At 41.6% G+C, this 21,188-nt stretch overlaps 1 protein-coding gene across 5 annotated transcripts in view; it reads left to right on the top strand.

Annotated features, from left to right (window-relative positions):
- FSD1L (fibronectin type III and SPRY domain containing 1 like) overlaps positions 1-21,188 on the top strand; it is a 359,379-nt gene that overhangs the window by 140,869 nt on the left and 197,322 nt on the right. For all 5 annotated transcript variants that reach the window (XM_086962086.1, XM_086962083.1, XM_086962085.1 and 2 more), the window contains exons 4-6: positions 4,455-4,556; positions 13,865-13,887; positions 18,242-18,363. In XM_086962086.1, coding sequence (XP_086818212.1) covers positions 4,455-4,556; positions 13,865-13,887; positions 18,242-18,363 — 247 coding nt within the window. The remainder of the gene's footprint in view (positions 1-4,454; positions 4,557-13,864; positions 13,888-18,241; positions 18,364-21,188) is intronic.

Raw genomic sequence — 21,188 nt, 5'->3', positions numbered from 1 at the left:
CTTGTTACCAGTAGAAAATAAATTCTTTCTTGTCTAAGGGAACGCTGTCTGAAACCTGGCACACATACTTTGTGATACTCAAGGTTTTCAGTAATTCACTTAACTCCTTGGAGGATTCATGATGAGTATATTTTTCCACGTGTAAAGTTCAAGTATAGAAATTTATATAGCACACCACTCACCCAGAGGGTCTCAAGGCGCTTGGGGAGGCGGGTGCATTTACTTATCGAATATCCAAGTTTTTAGTTGCTTTCTGAAGGAGAGGTGGTTTTGAGTAAGGCGGATGTGGGTGGGGAGAGAGTTCCAGGTCTTGGCCGCTAAGTAGCAGAAGGATCTTCCCCCCCCCATGGTGAATCTGTGGATGCGCGGAATTGCTTGATTGGAAGATCGAAGTTGGCGGGTGGGGGTGTAGAAGGAGAGTCTCGTATTGAGGCATTCGGGTCCTAGGTCATAGAGGGCCTTGTGTGCGTGGGTGAGGAGACGGAACGTTATTCTCTTGTTGACGGGGAGCCAGTGGAGATCTTTCAGGTGGTCGGAAATGTGAGCTTCACGAGGGATGTCCAGTATGAGTCTGGCTGATGCGTTTTGGATGTGTTGGAGTTTTTTCTGTAGTTTGGCTGTGGTTCCGGCGTAGAGGGTGTTTCCGTAATCCGGTCGGCTGGTGACCAGTGCGTGGGTGACCGTCTTTCTAGTTTCAGTGGGGATCCAGCGGAAGACTTTTTTGAGCATGCGTAGGATGTTGAAGCAGGATGATGAGACTGCATTGGCTTGTCTGGTCATCGAGAGGCAGGAGTCCAGGATGAAGTGATCCGTTGGTGTGGGTGCGGATCCCAGGGCTGGTGGCCACCAAGACTCATCCCAGGCTGAGGGGGATGAGCCTAAGATGAGGACTTCCCTTTTGTCCGAGTTCAGTTTTAAACGGCTGTTCTTCATCCATTCGGCTACTTCTTTCATTCCTTCGTGTAGGTTGGTTTTGGCGGTGTTCGGGTCTTTGGTGAGGGAGAGGATCAGCTGGGTGTCGTCTGCGTAGGAGATGATGTTGAGGTTGTGTTGGCGTGTGATGGAAGCGAGGGGACTCATGTATACGTTGAAGAGGGTGGGACTGAGTGATGATCCTTGTGGTACGCTGCAGATGACTTCGGTGGCCTCTGATTTGAAGGGGGGGAGGCGGACTCTCTGGGATCTTCCGGCGAGGAACGATATGATCCATTCCAGTGCTTTTCCTTGTATTCCGACGTTGCGGAGTCGTTGTATGAGGGTGCTATGACAGACTGTGTCGAAGGCTGCGGAGAGGTCAAGTAGGATGAGGGCAACTGTTTCTCCGTTGTCCAGTAGTGTACGGATGTCGTCTGTTGCTGCGATGAGAGCGGTTTCGGTGCTGTGTTTGGCTCGTAAGCCGGACTGTGAAGGGTCGAGGGATTTGTTGGATTCAAGGAAGGCAGCTAGCTGGCTATTGACAGCTTTCTCAATGACTTTGGCGGGGAATGGGAGGAGTGAGATGGGGCGGTAGTTCTTAAGTTCGGTGGGGTCTGCTGTGGGTTTCTTCAGAAGGGCGCTGAGTTCGGCATGTTTCCAGATTTCCGGGAAGGTAGCGGAGTTGAAGGAGCAATTGATGACATCGCGGAGATGGGGTGCGATGATGGAGCCTGCTTTGTTGAAAATGTGGTGGGGACATGGGTCGGTTGGCGATCCTGAGTGGATGGAGTTCATCAGGCGGATGGTGTCTTCGGTGGAGATTGGGTTCCAGGCGCAAAGGTTGTTAGAGGACGGTGTTGGGTGGAGTGGGCAGGTCTTCGGCCTGGTTTTCAAAGCTGTTATTTATTTCGGCGATTTTGTTGTAGAAGAATGAGGATAGAGAGTCGCAGAGGTCTTGGGAGGGAGAAATGTCTTGGTGCCGGCGGTGGGGTTAGTGAATTCTTTGACGATGTTGAATAGTTCCTTGCTGTTTTGGGCATTGTTGTGAAGTCGATCCTTGAATGCTGATTTCTTGGTGGATCTGATTAGTTGGTGGTGTTTGCGGGTGGTGTTCTTGAAGGTGGCTAGGTTATCAGTGGTTGAGTTTTTTCTCCAGGCTTTCTCGAGAGTACGACAGAGCTTCTTGGATTTCTTAAGGTCATCGTTGAACCAAGGGGCTTTTTTGCTACCTTGCTTGATTAGATGGTTTTTCAAGGGTGCAAGTTCGTCGGCACTCTGGGTGATCCATTGGGTGAGGTTAGTGGCTGCTTGGTTTGGGTCCGATGATTTGGTGGGGGGGGGTTTGTTGAAGCGATGTGAAGAGTTGTTCGGTGGTGATTTTGTTCCAATTTCTTCGCGGAATAGGTAGTGGGGGGTTGTGGGTCGTGGACTTTTTGTAGTTGAAGTGAACGCAGCTGTGGTCCGTCCAATGGAGTGCTGTGGTGTGATCGAAGGAGATGTGCTTGCTGAAGGTGAAGATAGGGTCGAGTATGTGTCCGGCGTAGTGGGTGGGGGTGTTTACGAGTTGTTTGAGTTCTAGATTGGCCAGGTTATCCAGAAGGGTGGAGGTGTTGCTGTCGTTCTTTTCCAGGTGAAAGTTGAGGTCTCCCAGTAGAATGTAATTCTCGGAGGGGAGGGCATGTGGGCTGATGAAGTTAGCCCACAGTGTTGAATTTGGAAACATGAGACATTTCTAGCAGTTCTCTGACATTGGCTTCCAATTTGCACATAGAATATTTTATGGAAATTACCCGAGTCAGATCTGGTGCTTCCATGCATATCCGAAGGTAGATCATATATTACAGCCATTTCAGTGGATGTGTTTGGAGCCTTCTTTTACTGTATTACCAGTATCTTGTTTTACTATTGGATATTTAACTTCTTCTATATTAAGTGTTTCTGAAATTGAAATCTGTATATCCTGATGAAGGTGTATTTTCTTAGTTTGTGTTTATGGATTCCTTCCTTGGCTTTTAGTGTTGTTATTTAATAACTATCTTTGCTAAATCTTTGACTGTTTTGTTTTATTCCTCTTTTTTTAATGGTTAAAGGTCAGAATCAAAAATCACTGATTAAACTCTGTACACAAATCTCTTCCCCTATGAATATATGATTTGGGAAAACGTTCAAAAATACTAGGATCTAGAGGGATAAATCTTTTATCAAACCTATTCACATTATTTGTCAATTTATTTTTAAGGGAAAATATCAATTCAGTCATTTTCACTTTAGCGCCAAGACGCCTCGGCATTCGAGGGCTCTATAAACCTTAATCCTATCCTATCCTACTTAAAAACTTGAGTGTTGGAGTAATTTTCAGAAGAACTGCACAGCCCTTTCCCATTGTGACAGTTCATTGTTTGAATGTTCCACAAACAATTGTATGGAAAGTGTTGCTGCTTACTAGGCATGCACAGACCAAAACTGTTTATTGGTTGAGCTATGACTGAGCCAGTGGTAGAAGAAGACCTATTTCTTCATGGTTTCGTTTTTAGGAATGCATACCTATTCCTTAGATGTTTCACTCCTTTAAGCTTGTCCAGAAAAACGTAAGTATTGGACATGCATCAGTAGACATGTTAGACAGTTCTTCTGAAGCTCCCCAGCACACCATACCACAACAGATCCATAGAGCTGATAAAGTTTTGCCACCATAACAGCATATCCTCCTCACTTGACTAGCACACTTTTGACGACTGTGCAAGACAAACTAATTTAAGTATAACAACACAGCATTGCATCATAACCGCGTCATTGGCTAATGATGTACTCTAAAGAAAAGGCTGCTCCGGCATGAGGATGGTCGGCTGTTCATCCCAGCGGAACGAAATAATAGTAATGATCTTCGAACACTCGTCCATGCATTGTACTCTACAAAAATACCTGACAAGCTTGGATACAATTTATTTTTCGAAAATCATTTTGATCCATTATTAAACAATACATTGTCAAATCAATCTTCCGTAACGCATCACACCACCACAGACAAACAAAACTGGTAGATGAAATCCCAGAACCATATAGAAAGGGTATCCCGACCCCACCCGAATAACACAAGCATGCTAGGCAAATGCTGATGACATTAATATCACCGAACAGCGTTTACTTTTAGTGATGGTATTCCTGTCTGCGTATTGTGTTGATCTTTACTATGAGATGCAAAGAAAATGTAAGCCTAAAGCTTGTGTAATTTATAATCTAAAACATTAAATTTACTTTTGTTTTTAGAGTTCTATTTTTCATTAAGAATTCATAAATGTTCTCTTTTATGTGCAATGAGCCAACCAGAAACAACCACTAAACCACTGTAGTTAAAAATTACATTGTGCAAAAATAATAAACGATCAGTTATTTGGATTTTAAATGGTAAGGCATACAGCCATCCGGTGTAGATTTGTAAGAGGATATAAAGTTTTCATCGATTCAAAATGATCTTATTAATTCATTTTTCTAATGGGAAAGCTGCCCCATAAATTAAGCAATGTTTCTCTTTCTCCTAGAATCAGCTGAGCCAATGCACAAATGCCCTTGAGAGCTCTGAAGAACTGCTAGAATTTGCTTCTCGGTCTCTTGACATTAAAGAACCCGAAGAGTTCTCGAAGGTAGAGCAATTCATTTTATGAGGAGGAGGAATACTTAGTAGAGTGTCACCTATTCCTGTATGTTTTTCACTTCTTCACAAGATTGTGTTTGATGTTGTTTGTAAAAGCTGAGATGTTGTGATGTGACATTCTGATGGTTTCTGTTACATTACAGCGATGGAAGCACAATGACACTTAAATCAAATGATTCTATATGATTGCACTTTTCCAAAGTCTACAAAGCTATGTAAAATAATAATACATTAAAATGGTAATAAACTCAAAGCCCTACAATTTGAAAGAAACAGCAGTGACGCAACCTCAGAAGTGTGAGATTTGTAGGTTTCTGCTGCATGAGAGACTGAACGTATGTTACCTTGGGCAAATTATATTTGTTTTCTTTCTTTTTAGTTACACTCCACTTGATTTGCTATGAAAGACAACACAAAATTCAGAGAACATCATTGCAGAGTTTAGCGAGGAATAGGGGTTCCAGTGATCGGAAACGAGCAGAATATTTCACATTTGACCATTTACAAAGATGGGTCGCCTGCATGCGGTTCAGGTCTGAAATGATGGTCCTAAGCCCTACTTCATATTGATGTCACAATCCTAACTTCTTGCATTTCAAGCACTCCTCTTCTTCAGTGTTACCTAAGCCTGTAAGACACAACTCCCTCGCCATTCACCCTACACGGTCCAGCATGCTGCCCTTTTAGGCAAATTCTTCACCGACGTACAAAGGGGCAGTAAGATCTTTATACATTTTGCAATACAATACAGTGCGCTGTCCAGTGAATACATCCTCCATTACCGTATCCCCTCGCAGTAGGAATTTCAGCTGCAGGTAGATTATTTCTTCAGCCATCTTCCATGCTACTTTGGTCTTGATTTGTCTGAAACATTCAGACTCCCACAAGTGCAATGGATTCAAATAAGATCCAAAACCTTGTTGACTGAAAAGTGTTTTCAATATTGAGCCCGCTTCCGTTCTTCAGAAACTTCTCAATTACGGTATGAAGTGCTGCAGGAAAAGATGCATGTTTTACCCAGAGATGCACCTCAGGGACCTGCATCTCCCACTTCCTTTATAGCAAGCATCACATTTTTCTTGCATTAAAAACCATTAAAGGTTATTACCATCAAATAGAAATACACTTCTTGTGAAGGCATGGGAACGCATCTTCTAACCGTTTTTTGTTATTGTCATCCTGGTTAATTCATAACTTATACTTAATTTTTAACTTACGATCGGTTCTTTAGACTGTGCAAAAGAAACCTTTTCAGTCATCTGTCCACCTTGAAACCTAACTTCATTATAAATTTGCCATGCACAGATGCAAAGTCAGACTGGAAAGGCAGGCATTTCGCCGGTGCCCACTGACTAAGGCCAGATATGCAGCAGCTCCTCCCCATCCTAGCACAGATTGTCTATCCGCCCATTGTCATTCTGAATGTTGGTCCATTGCCACATACAGATTGGCGATGGGCCAGCCCCAACAGGCACAGCATGTACTACGTCTCATCTTGTCCCCAGCCTTAAGGCACGACAGGGAGGCTTCCCCTCAAGAGATACTTCTTGTTTGAGATGCAGTGGAATAATAATTTTACATCCTATCTAATGTTACTGGCCCTACAGGCTATAAAAACCTTTATTTTAAGCAAGCCCTCCGATACTAACCAAGTAAGGCTTCACGAAAGGATGTGATCAACCAGTGTGAGCCACTAATTTTGGGGGTGCCCTGGTCTATTTTTGTTTCCTGTGCGACTCTGAAGAGATGTATTTCTTTTTGTCACATGTGCAGTTTGAGACCCGCACCATAGTGTAAATTTAAAAAAAATAAACCCCTGTATAGGAGTCTATAATACCTGTGAAAATGAACATTACATGCAGATTATTACCACTTCGCCTCCTTTCCCAACCTCACCTGCTGTGAGTTCTTGTGCTGCGCCACTTTTCATGTAGTCCAGTATCACATACTCCCTCTGTTCACCACACAGTATTGCATGGGGGAGGGGGGGGGGGCTCTCACCCTCCACAGCCTCAGAAGATTTATTTGCTTCTAAGCTGGTAGTGATTGGATATGAAGCTACCCAAAACACGGGTGTGATCACACTAAAACCCGAGACTTTGTGCGGACAAGCCCTGTTCAAAAAGTATTGTAAATATATGTAGGTGTTATTTCAAATCTAAAGGGATTTGGCGGAATGCTGAAACCAACAGTCATCTAACTGAACATATCATATAGGTTAAATGACTTAGACTGGCAAGTAGGACCCACATGGAAGCTCATATATTGCATAATAGTGATGCATCAGAATCGTTACATGCTCTCCTCAAGCTGGAAAGGATTTAGTTTTTCACAGAAGCCATTGTTTGCTCTCCGACTATCTTATCAATATAATTGCACTCTACGATTTGTGGTTTGCTTCTTACCACTTTACATTGAGCAACACTGCATTAAGAGTAGTAGGAGACTCCTGAATTAAGGATCCGTGTAGGTCCTTCTTTTAGCTTTCAGTAGCTAAAAATCACCTTGTCACTAAGATGCATTTAGTGTTTTTATTGAACTTTGAGATTTGTAGTACCAAGAAAGTGAAGGCACAAGTAATGCTTATTTTTCTTTAAGTGCAGTTCCTCAATGGTTAGCTGAATACCATGTCTGCCTTTTTCTACCCAAAACTTTGCATGGATTGCAGGCTTGCAGGTTCTTTTTATACCTGGTTTCTCTGTGTCAGTTTTCCAGTTTTTCTCTTCTTCCCAGTTTCTGTATTTTTTTGCTCTGTGTCAGAGTCTAATGATGAGAAATACGTAGAGGTTGCCAAACAAAATGCAGTACCACAACTACAAATTAATCACTGGCACAGGGACTCGCAGCATCTAGATTAAACCAGTACTAATCACAGTCATCAAATTAATAAAACCAAACAAAATCATAATAAACGACTGTGAACCAAATGTGTGCCTTTAACGGGTGCTTCAGTAAACTGCTCCACAGTGTACCTTGTACAGTGAGAACAGCTAATGTGTGGTCTACGGATAGGCCAGCGTTTGCAAAACTTCATTAGAGGGGTTCATTTTGGAACATGCTTTTAATGGTGAGCGTGAATTTGCTCGTGTTTTTTCTATGTTTATTGGTGATGGCTTTCTTTGTAATGCTTTGATGCAATTACTGGGTCACAGCTTGGATTCAGTGTATGGTCTTTAAACTGTGATGTTATTTTTCGTTCCTCCATGCTAATTAGGCATGCCGTTTTGTGGGAAATGTGTCTCCCTTATTAATTCATTGCAGTGTGTTGTCTTTCCTGTGAAAGGTTTCAAAAGATTTTATGATCCGTTATTACCAATCAACAGATTAATTGACGTCATCTGTTTTTTTTAGGCTACAAACAGTAGCTTTGAGAATCGAACGTAAATACAGTTCCTCCAAGAGACGTTGGTATAAAAGGAATAAATAAATTTGCTTTCAGAAGTACCGTTGCACCCATTTCTCATCTATTTTATGTTACTTTATTCAGCCATATTATTTTGGCTACATCTTTGCTGTTGTTCAGGAAGCTTTGGTGCCAGATAATGATAGAAATGGTTCCTGTGCAAGGATGAAGGTCGGTTTCCCTGTAGGGGCAAGGTAAACATGCCACTTTAGATAATAACAATTAATATTTCTTCCTGGAAAGCAATCTGTTGTTCCCTGCTGATCTAAGGAACCAGTGCACGTCAGCGTGGTAAGATGTGCATATGGGGGTCTTCCTGACTGTCACTTCTACGGGTAGACATGAAGTTGTCACCGGTCGAGACATCGATCTTTTAGATTTTGTTATGGTTAAGAGTTCTTACACTTCTCTTCCTCTTTGGTCTTTTTATTTTGACCGGCACGTTTAAATAGATCTGTTTTGGTCCAGGAATTATCACATGCTAGATTGTTGAGTATGATATGTGAGTGCTAGGAAGTCCCAGTCTCCAATGTACTTTTGGGTAGTGGTAGGTGTGGTATGCCTCAACACTCACTTGTTGCCAAGCAGTGCTGTGCCCATTCACACTAGGCCATTTGGTAAATTCTGCCGTTCCGTTCCTCTGAAATGAATTTGTTTGTGAAGAATATGAAATTAAAGGTTTGAAAGGTAAACGTTTGAATTTTAATGTAATTATACGATTAGGGCGCAGTCTTCGGGTGAGGGATAAGAGTTGCTGGTAAGGTTATGTTAGTGGTTAGTGGTAGGGTTTGGAGTGCGCTAGAGTTGGATTAGATCCTGCTTTGAAAGTAGGTTCAGACTTAGGATCAGGTTTACAGTATTCGGCTCATGTTAGGGTTAAGGTTAGTGCACGAATAAATGATGGTCATTTTAGGATTATGGTTAATGTTGAGGTTAGTATGTAGGTCGTGATTAGTTCTAGCCTATCACTGAATGTCAGATTGTCTTCTTCCAAGCTTATGGTCTCCACGCTGTGGTTAAGAATTGGTAAAGTATATGTGATGCACTCTTGTTAATGTTAGATTAAATATAAATATAGATATATAATATACATTCATGGATGTTCATTATATCCCTGTAACAGGCAGTTGGGACAGACACCACCACAAGCGTTAAAAGTTTTAAGTACTTATATTCTCTTCTTCTGAATACAACAGTTAACAGTATGCGGAAATGGTAGCCACTGCAAACTAGTCCTTTCTTTGTTCTTCAGCCGAGTTCCTTGGGCTTCCTGGTCTTGGTGTGATGACCCCCGGGATAAATTGACGGGGAATTAGAGGACAGGCCTTTTATTATTTAAAAGGATAGAGCCCACACTGCACTTGTGCTCACCTTTTGATAAAGGCTGTCAGTTCTACTACTGTGGTGTTGTTACAATTTCATCTCTCATGCTGATGTGCAGATGCAATTTTTTATCGAGTGCACAACATGCACAGCGGTGCACACGTGTCATCTAGCCGCAGCCCGTGTTAGTCCCAGTAGAACCTCCCTCACAACCACTCACCCCCTTGTAGTTTACCCATCCCTGTGAGCCACTTGCCTGGTGCCACGGCTCTATGGTCGAGCCCTAAGTCCCAGTCTGTAGCACTTCTCTCGAGGGTCAACTCTTCTTCCTCCTTTGTCTCTGCTACCGCCGGGCCGTCCAGGCTTTTCTCACAATTTCTTTCTCCCGTTGCACTACTCCTGCCGCTGTTCTTTGGGTCACCACCTCCTCGTCTTTGTGCATCGTTGGTTCCTTTTTGCTCTTTCTCTCTCTCTTGTCTCCTCGAACTCCGACTTCTTCCGGACATTCAGCACCATTACTGTTGTCTCCTCTCCTCTCAATCCCATTTGCTGCCACATCTCACACCACTAGAACGCTCGCTGGTTGTTCTTTGGTGCCCCCAGGGTTATGGTGGGACTGTATTACAGCTTGGTTTTTCTCAGCTGCCTCCTTATTCTCTTCACAGTGCCTTTCTTTCTTACCAATCTAGAACTCACCTGCTGGGACAATCGAAATTAAAAATTCTGAATAAAAAAAAGTTAGAGATTTTCCGGTTCCAAGAAACTTCATGCTTATTCCACCAGAGCAAATGCAGTATTGGTGGCCTACCATTGGTGTCATACCAGACACCTGCATCACTGACAGATATTTGCTGGACAGTATTGTGGCAAACTCCTCATGCTTTCTGTAATCATTCCTTTCTGGTCGATTCATCCTTTAGAAGATTCAACCAGCAAACTCTGAAAGACTTATTTACCCAAATCCAGGTTTGACCAATGCCAGCTTGCGTCCTTTTCCTAGCATTTTTTGTATTGAAATATGGTTAAAGAGGAGGTGCAGCCAATTGACTGAGTATTGAGAAAATAGCTTCATGGTGATATTGATGTTTGCTAAAGGTGAGTCTTAAAATGAGACTGCTCTTTTAAAGAAGTTTACCCATCGTGCTATAGTATCGGCACAGACATACCGGTTGTAATCGATGGAGAGCAAACACTAAGTGCCAGATTTAAAGTTTGTCAGACTGAGTGCAGTCTGAAGGAGAAGGAGGACATTTATATCCGCCACCTTGACGGACTTCCATCTGCCAAATTTAGAGTTCACCTCTGACCCAGGGGAGATATTTGTATCTTAATAGGAGTCCCTGATATGGCGGTTCTTGACAAGGTACAAAATGGTTGCAGGAAGGCCCCCTTTGGTTTCGACTGCAGTTATATAAACTTTAAAAAAAAAAAATTTTAAGCTCTCGAATTGGGAACTTGTTACTTAAAACTATTCACTAATGACCTCAATATTTAGCATTTTTTTTCATTGGGTGTAGGGTTTTTGTTTTTTTTGGAAAGCTGTTTTTGGTCTTCACTGATTGGGTACCTTAAATAGCAAACGGTGCTACAGAAGATCGCTGCATTTTTATAACATCAAACAGAAAGATCATTGTGTCCATCTTCGTTGCTGAATACATCTGCACAGAGCAGCCAGGTCAAGCTCTGTAGGTCCTCTTTCACACCAAAGAAGAATAAGATTCCTAACCTTCACACATTCTCTCAAACAGCTTAACACCATCGCTGCTGATGGTTTTCCCCTCCTGTGCTGCTTTCCATGATTTACCATTGTTCATGACGAGCTCAGTTAGTCATCAGCACAGCTCAACCGTGCCTCATGACGAGCTGAGCTCGTCATGAGCATCGAAGGGGTTAATACACTACACACAAATACACAGGCAGTCTGTCTGTGAATCCTACATTTTGGACCTGATCCTACTTCCTACAGGGATATCTTTTAGATATTAGTGGAGACACCTCACTTGCCATATGGTGGCATTCTTCATCGTAGGTGCCTCCCCTCACCTGGGTAGGCATTCTACCACCCTGGTGAACACAACCAGGAAAAAAACGAACTTTGAGAGCTCATGATAAGATAATGCTCTGGACAAGTGCAGGATTCCAGTTTAAAAATGTCTAAGGGTAAAACCAGGATTTCCTTTTATTAGCGATTACCTCTACTATGATTAACAATCAGTCTGGATGTAACAGTAAAAACATAATGGTTTTAGCATCCACTTTACAACTTGTGCCAACATGTTTTAGACAATATTACTCTACCATATCGGCCATTCAGCTTTCTTCAGGGCTAGATATTCCCTACCTGCCTATCCCTTCTACTACAGGAGTTCTAACAAGGAGCTGCAATACTCTCCTAGCTGTCAATGCTGTTCACTCGAGCCTGTTGGACCAGATACAAAAAATTATTAATATCCGTTATTTGCGCAATCAGTATTGTGATACGATGGTGATTGACCGCTCATAACCTTGTTGAGGTGAAAACTGCATGCAGCACCCAATCTCAGAATCGTGGACTCCTACCATTCTATGTCGGGTGTATGTGAATGTAGGTAACCAAAGCAATTTGTGGTTCTCTAAAAGTCTGCACATACATGTAGTCAAATTCTGACCACTATGTATGGAAACAACTCAGTGCAAGACATTGTTATCTCCTCACTTACCCTACCTAGCACCTGATCCGACTCTCTCGGCCTGGACATGAAGGGGCATTCCCCTGTAGTCACATACTTATGGTTTATTTGAAATAGCATCAAAACACGCTTTCAAAGCTCTGTCTTTCATTTACTCCTCAGAGTAAGCACTGTAATCTTATAAGCGATGTAATGGGTCCCTTTTTCCGTATTTTGCATGTGATTCGTATTTCTCAAAAACCACTTTATTATATGACATCACAAGGTATATATGTAAACGTGGCTTGTCTCGTTCCTAAATGCATCAGTCAACTGGTTCATCACTGACTCAGGATGATACCTCAGTAGTATTTCTATAGTTCCATTACCGGTGTCTCGATTTAAGTCTAATATATCATCTATTCCTGCACCTGCCTCTTAATGACACCGCACATTCACAACGCTTTAGATTGCACCATAAGGATATTTTTGGGAAAATCAGATTGAATGACCCACTTTGCACACACCATTAATTGCAGGCTTAATGTCACACATTCCTCCCTCATTAACTCCAACATTTCCCATGTTCTCGTCATTTGACAAAGTTTGTAGTTTTCCAATACATATGCGGAATCTGTGATCTTTTACTGGTCTCTCGTGAATACTCACACATATCTATGTAGAGAAACCCCCCTTACTTACTCCGCCAACGGGATACATACCTCCTCCGATACCTGCATTACCTCTCATGGCAATTCGCAGCGTTTTGACTCCTTATTTTAATTGTCTTCCAGATACATATGACAAATCACTCTACCTGCAGCCAAGCTGCTCCTGGAAAATGTAATGGTTATTACCCGGTTGGGTTACTCAGTGGCACGTCATGGCTGAGAAGCCCGGTGCTGGACCTCATGGATACCCCTAGGGGTGACTGAGTTGAGCTTTACAACTGCGTATTGATTGATTGATGGAACCATGGGAATTGTAGTTTTCCCTGTGGTGGGTTTACTCCAGTCCTCCTGGCTGGACGTTTTTCTCAGTTTTTACCTCGAACCCTCCACTTGTCCAGAGCATTATCTTATCCAGAGCTCCCATAGTTATATATTTTTTGGTTTAGTCCACCTGGCTGGTATAATGCATACAAAGGTGAGGAAAGGTACCTGTGATGATGAGAGCCGCCATATGATTGGTGAGGTGCATCCTCTAATATCCAGAAAATACCCCTGTAAGAAATAGGATCAGGTCCAAAATGTATGACTCGCTAACAGCCTCTGTCAGTAGCTGGAGACCGGTGTGCCCCTATAGAGTAGACACCGTACAAACTGAACATTGCCTTCCTCTGCCAGGCTTTCATGAACTCCATGGGTGGGAACCATGCTTGGTTTATTCCATTGATGAGAAAGTCAGACCCTATTCATCTACGTGAGCTAATGAATTTTGACAGATGGGGTTTACTTGTATTTGCAGCCTGAAGCACCTGTCTATTTCTTGTTAAATGAACAGCTTTCTTTTGATTTCCCAACTGCATTTTACCTCCTGAATAACCCAATCTGTTGATGTGTCTAACATGGATGGTTTAACATAATTGCATTACAGCTTTTGCCAGTCTGCGGTTTTTTCTATGCGCTTGCTTGCAAATTGATTTGATGTTACTTTTGTTCTGTATCCTCCTGGATATCTGCATTTCTAACCCTCTGTATTAACATCTGCTTTGTTGCGCCCACATAACCCCTTATTAATAAATGCTTTAAGCACAAGATTTTTTAAGCAAATGATCAGAGGTGTGTGTGTAGGGGGTATTTGGGAAACCGGGGTAAACGGCGGGGAAATCTTGTACTCTTAACTTTTTCTAGCATGGAAATCCTGGTGTCCAGACTTGCATGAAAGCACTAATCGCCTTCTCTCTTCTTGACTTGCACCCAGGCCGCCCGACAGATCAAGGATAGGTATGGTACAAGAACACCTTTTTTTCATTCTTATTAATTTCATTGTCTAAATGTTTGTTTGTGAAATAATGTTGTGCAAAAAATGGCAGTTTGTTCTGTTTCCTGCAAATCTGAAGGAGTTGACCAGTTTGGCACTGGCCCTGATACCTCTAGCTTGCTGAGTGCCACCGCGCATGAATACTCTGCAACCTCGAGCAATGACTCTGAAATGTAGTTGTTTGAGAAATTACTGTTGACGTAAGTAACTTTGGGTAGTAATGAGAGTTGAAATGTTTTTGAACATACTCCTAGCACCTCATACTGTAAACCGCCCTCCATACGCAACATCTTAGTTTCCTGCAGTAGGCAGGTCCTCGGCAAATGTCACAAAATTGCATATGCCTTGTGTGTCCACCCTTCGTAGCTGTGATAACAAACATATGTTTTCCAAGTTCCATTTTGCTGACATCCGAAGCAACTATTTGGAGGAATACTTGTCACTAAAGCTATTGTTTCGTCAGCATTTACTTTGTTTATCTACACATTGTAATAACCCGTCGTCGCTACATAATATACATTAATTTTGTTACCCAGTGGACACCATGACATTGCCAGCTTCCGGTTGTATGTGGCTATATTCCGTACCACTGGAATTAGGCGATTCTGTTGCATTTTCTGCATCCTTATGGGTTTGCCACACAATCCATCATCTGCTGCCTCATCTGCAGATTGCAACAAAAAAATAGTTTCTAGCTCAAATAGATCCAAAGTTGCTAAAAACATGGCGACAGGTATTGCAGCGTAACAAGTCCTGTCGCAAAGGTTGACTGGTCATCTTTCAATTGCTTATTGCTGTATTCTGGTGTTGAAATTGGTAGTATTAGGGTAAACTCTTTGCACACACAGTATTACTGTGTGTAAAAATTTGAAAATAATGTAGTAATACGATCACAAAACTACATCGTTTTTCTTATTTGTTTTATATTTTGAATAACCCGGCTTCATATTTGGTCTTCCCAAGCACAGCATTCTAGTGGCTCTTGCAATATTTGAGTTTTACAGCAAATATATTTTTTAATTTGCGTTTTTTTTCAATGTGTTATCATTGAAGGATTAGGCCCTCACAAAGTTTAGTGTTGAAAATCTCTGATGCAGTGTTAATGCGACTGCCTGCTCAAATTTTAACTGTTCTGTTGGACCCAGGATATTTTCGGGTGCAAAGACCCATTTTACAAGCCTCCTGCGATTATGGGATTTTGTTCACTGAGACTATATTAAGGCTTTTGACGGCTATTCGAGGCTATTCGAGGTAGCATGTGCACATGCCCAGACTATGAAAGCAATAACGGTTGCTGGGAGATGTTCTAGTAGTGAGTTATAGGTCTTTGTACATGAACTTCACAGTGGTTTGACTACCGGCTCTTCCTAATAAGTCCATGTCATGTCGGAACTAGTGAGATAGATGCCCAGTTTGCTGTACTCTTTTGGTGTTAGGTCTCCCTTTTCCAACACGTTCCACCACAAAGCTCCCTCTCTTTGGAATACAGTGTAAGCCAAGTTCACTGACTGGCTTACAACATATATTCACAGAAAGGATCTTTTGTGCTTAAAGGGAAAGAGAATGCTTCTCTGAGCAGAGCCAAAGCCTACTAGGTACATTTTAAAAAGCTGGTGGTAATAGGACACGCAGATAGCTGTGTCATCAAACCAGACATTTTTTTTTATTTATGAGGATAGTTCGACTCTGCTTTCAAGTTGTTTTTAAAGTAATTCTACCCTTTTTCACCTTAGTGCATGGTGGCTCTTCTTGAGGACAGCTTTTTTTTATATTGGTGCTTTTCTTCATTTATTGCTAACTATAAAGACAGCTTGTGTGTCAGAGTGTTAACATTGTGGATCTGCATTTGGTACGTTTATAGTGGTTAGGTTTTTAATGATCGTACCATGGGTATTTCTAAATCTTCATTTCCTTGTTTTTGCTTCCCTGATTTGAGTCTGTGTTTTTAAGATATAGTTAAGCTGCATGCTCTTTTCCTATCTGCACAGGTGCTAGCATATTTTGTGGTCGTGGTAGTACTGTGAATTTTATTGTGGTGATTGGGAAGATGAAGCGCGAGCGTTGACATCTTGGTAGTGAAACAGTCATGATGTGTTTGCACTGATTGCAAACACAATTGGAGACACAAAGATGGGAAATCTGTAACTCAGTAATAGCTATCCACAAACTGTTTGGGGTAGTGGCATCTGTGTACCTGGTTAGTAGCAGCCAGAACTAAAGGGTCTCCAGTTTTAGGGTTGGGGTGTCGACAGACCTTCTAACTGCAATATGTATGAAACCTTAAGTTGTCGGATGGCTGTTTCCTTCTAGTCTGAGTTCAGTGTAAATAACCACCTCTAGAAATTGAATCTTAGGTTTAAAAAAAGATAACCCAAATGTTCATATTGGCTGTTACTGTCATCATCAAATATCTTTATTCGGTCCAATGTAAGACCATAAAACCACAATGTAAAACACATAAAAACAATGCACTCACAAAACACCTATTAATACAATCATAAAATCAGATAATAGTATTCACGTCATTCAGCAACCAGCATGTTATTTCATGATGCATGTTTTTCCTTAAAATAAGTACCGTAATAAAGTTTAAATCTGCAAAACATATCGAGGGGGTCAACAGTACCAGCCCCACATCGTGATATGTGATCCACCCTCCTCATCTACCATGGAGCAGTGAGTGCATTTTTGGTAGAAACCTCTCCCGTGTCTAGAGGTTAAATGCAGGTTCGACTGACTATCGTTCAGCGCTCACCAACCTTCAGTGTTGCATTGTGTGAAGGCAGTAGCCTCCCTCCACTGTGATTTGACAGTGCACCTTTGATTAAATCCCAATCCTACAAAGTCCCATGCTTTACCAAAACAAAACTATATAGAACTCCATCAGTTGACTCAAAGATTTAGAGACTGTTGTGGGGAAAGGCAGGGTGCCAGCAAGAAAGCTGGAAACGGGCGACATGTTACTGCTGTCCAAACAGTGTGAGAACTTCGGTCATTAAAAGAGAGTGAAAATATGCTGATTCTCTTTGGGGCAGCATTGCCTGTTCACCACCCTAGCTGATTATTGGTGGCCATCTTTACTATACTTTTTAAAGATGTTTGGAAGTGTTGTAATGAGTGCAAAATAATTTAAATATAATTGCAAGTGGTATTTTTCCTTTGTGAGGGAGGGTACATACTCTGCAAATGACTGTTGCATTCTAAACGTCTTAAGCAAACATGGCGTACCTCACTCCCAAGCAGTGGGCCCGGGCAAGTGACAAAGCTGTGCCAGATCTTCTGTGAGGGTGAGCTAGGTTAGAAACTAATGTACTTCATGGGCATCCTTTCATCCATCTAACAATCCTCCCGGCTCCCGCCTGCATTTTCTAGTATACTGATGGATCACCACACTGCATGTGCTCTAGCCCGTATCAGCTACTTTAGAGATATTACTCTATATCACAAAAAAAACAGTTTCCTTAATTTTCTACAAGCAAACCCCACTGAAAAGAATCCTTTAGAGATTGTGCCCTACATTTATAACAGCATAGCTAACACCATATTAGCTATAAATTGTGGTCTCTTTTACATCCTACCTTTATTTTTGTGTGGCACTGTAAAAACGTAATCTGAACTCAGGAGCATCCTTGGAGATCCCCTAGCGGTGGGTGTGAGAGAAGAATAGGTGAAAGTAAGGGCTACAGTATTTTTAAAGATAGAGATGTAGGCAGACGGGCTAACCGGGCATCTTTTCTTTGTGACGTGGTTAATATTTAATATTTTGATTTTGTACACTATCTCTAGTTTACTGTCCCTATTGTGCTGCCTCTGTCAGGGGGAAATGTAATTTCTGTTTAATGAATCTCTCACTATGCAGTTACTGCACACTAACCCTCTTTCAGCGAGACCTTTGGTGAAGGAGGCTTCTTGTTTTTAGTGTATATTTTACGTGGTTTTTGGTTGGCATATCTGCGCTAAGTTGAGGCTTAGTGTCACAAACTGCACCAAACGCCTGTCAAGCTTTATGTAAGCTATAACATGAACTAACCATTAGTTGTCTTCTGCAATAATCATGAACTGTGGCACACATCAACAAATCAAAAATAATATCTAATTATTATAAAATGTTGCAAGTAAATTATGCATTTCTTGTTTTTTAACTTAAGCCTGCTCAATGGACATTCGAGGGAACTGGGTGTTTGGTGTGAGTTTGTTGTAAGATTGTCCTTTTGCTTCTGCTTTGCAGCTCGCCATAAGCCTCAAGTGGTTGCAAAAATAGTAAACTGCTACCTTTGGATGGTAACTAACCTTTTGCATATTGATTCCTGGCTCTAGGGTTACAATGGCCGCTGCCTTCCGCCTTTCTTTGAAACCAAAGGCCAGCGACAGCATGACTCACCTAATGGTGGATTTCTCTCAGGAAAGACAGATGATCCAAAGCTTGAAGTTCTTGCCAGGTATTGTACCAAACAACTCAACCAGTTTGCATGCATTCGGTTTAGGTGATAAACAAGTTATTGTGTTTTTGTATTTGTTTTCACCAAATATGTTTTGCTGATGGTGTGTTTCAAAGTCCTACCTCGTTGTTTCTGATCGACTGATCCCATATTTCCCAGTTGCAGGTTGTTTGATTAGTGTACACACTTCATCCCTCTTGTTCCATGATACTCCATGGATGGCCTTTAAACCCGAGGTACCTTTGACCAGGGGCTCATGGGTATGCATTGTACAATGGATTACACTCATGGAATCATAGCATATACCAACTGTTTGAGGACCACCACCTTTATCTGGTATGGTTAAAAAAAAAAAAGATATTTAGGGTTACCATTTCTAGATCTTGAGTCATTCGCCAATCATATCTTCACGTCTCCATTTTAAAATCTTAGGGCATTCACCTTTGTTTGTTAGACGTAGTTTGCTGCTCTTTATAGCAGTTCAGTAGCCTGTGATTTGCACACACTGCTGACTGGTTCTCCCAAAGTCATATTACTCCCAATTGCACAGTAAAAATCTAAGTTAATATGAAATGACACCTGAGCCAAGAAAACAAAAAAAGATCATATTGAATTGATCATATTGAGGCCTTTTGGTTTACATGTAAAAAAAAAGCATTAGCATTAACATCTTGTGTTAATCTATATCTTTTCTTACTGTAAGTTTCGTGTGCTAAAGAAATGGGTTGGTCACTGAGGCATTCCATTTTTGCCGAACTGAAGCCGAGCATTTATAATAATAAGCAGCACCTGACTATATCACACCTCATTGGTTATGGAGAGTTATTTTTTATAGTCCCCTGTATAAATGTGTTTCTTTGAAAATTCTTCTATTTTATTTTATGTTGCGGAAGGAACATCAGATGGTAAAGCAGTTTGACGCTACGTTGAGCCCTTTTCATGTTGTGTGACTGTTATGTAGACCATGACTTGTGAATAGTTGCGGTTGAGGCTTGCTATCTCAGGTGATCCAACATTTCTTGCTTTTGGAAATGTATTTTGCCTCTGGAGATTCTTGCGAGATACACTAAGTAAGGTATGAGATGTGTTGCCAGGGTGTGCTTTTATTTGATGAGAACCCTCAGAATAAGGATTTTATTTCCAGTTCATTTGTACTATGCACAAGCGTACGATTACCGTTATATGTACTTGATGAGTTCAGTCTTGACGACGTACATCATTCAAGCGTTGTGAGGTCACGCTTATTCTACATAAGTATCAACAGACTCTACTTTCCAGAAGTTCGTATTTGGTTTAATTTCCATTTGTGGTTGACTTTGCAGCTATGTTTATTTGATGTCTCCTTTAATGTGTTTTACTCTTGGGCTGTCACTTGTATTGCTGGTTTGTATCTTTTTAAGGTTGTCAAAACCGAATTAAGATTGACAAATATATCCACGTTTATAATTAAATCTGGATAAATGCCTCATTTGACTTACTGTTCAGATTTTGCAGGTCTACATCATAGAATATTAGCTCATGTTTTGGATGTCGTCAAGAGCTGATTCCACAGAAAATATTCTGTGTCTCCTTAAGGTCTGGTCAACTTTTCTGATTTATATTCTAGCCATGTTCACTGATTCACTATGCGTTCACTCTAACAAAACAGCAAAGTACTTAGCCACCATTTGAAATATTGCAAACATTTACACCTATGGCAGGGTTTTTTTTCAAACCTTTGTTACTGTTTTCAGCAAACAGTTTCGTACTTAAAAACCAACTCCAAACTCGCAGTGCATTTACTTGGGACTTTAAAGTGCACTCACAGATCCCTGTCAGCATTTCTCTATATTACTAAGTATATTTCATTCACTCATACGGAGCATCGAAACGCTACCGTATCCACATCTAGGGTTCCCACTTAGCCCATCCATGTTGTATGCTGGCATAGAGTCGGTGTTGTGCTTCATTAGTCATTCTCTCCAGTGTCTTCTACCAGTTATGCATGTCAGTCTACATGACTTTACTCCAGGGTGGAGACTAACAATTCACACCATGCATCCGGTCCACCCTCTGAAGTGACGTTTCCTTCAACATTTTACTTTAGAGCCTTTGCCTCAATCCATTGTTGAATTCAGTCTCTTTTATAATTACTAAAGCCACGTGATAAATCTTTCCCTGCTCAAGTCTCTCTTTTTATAAGGAATAGTACTAAATAGTCATATATTTGGGCATAAATCCTGTCTTCATCCCATAGTATCCCATACTATTTGTGTCCTAAGGCAAGTCCTCATAAAATAGAGCAAGACAGCAGAATTTGTGTGGCTAGGGCAATATGAGGACCTTTCCGGATCAAATCTTTTTATTCTATAAGGGGGTTGTATGAATTCTCAATATAATCATTGAAGTATATCTTAAACCAAGCTTCTCCTGCCACCCTCATAGTGGGATGGCAGGCTCCATGCCATTCCTCGTCTTGAGAGATCATGTTGCACCTCTCTTTTCGATTTCACCTTACCTTCTCTCATATACTTTAGGCTTGACTCGGATATGATATGGTTGTACATGTTAGTTATTTCCCCTCAGCAGCATTCATGTCCCAATAAACACTGTAATAATACTGATATTGTTGGCTGTAAGTAGAGGCAGTTCTTCACATTGTTTAACCCCTTCACTGCGGCGGCTATTTCGCCGCAGTGCTAAGGGGGCGGGGCGGAAATGTGGCGGGCGCATGCTGGTGACGGAACCACTCCATCACCAGCGTCGGTTGCGCTGTGCTTATGACGGAGCGGTTCCGTCATGGCCCCGCCCGCTCAATAGAACGCTCAGCGCAGGCGCGGAATTCG

Source organism: Lissotriton vulgaris, chromosome 3_1 (genome assembly GCF_964263255.1).
Source record: "Lissotriton vulgaris chromosome 3_1, aLisVul1.2, whole genome shotgun sequence".
NCBI classification, from domain to species: Eukaryota; Metazoa; Chordata; class Amphibia; order Caudata; family Salamandridae; genus Lissotriton; species Lissotriton vulgaris.
This window is presented reverse-complemented; position numbering and strand designations above follow the sequence as displayed.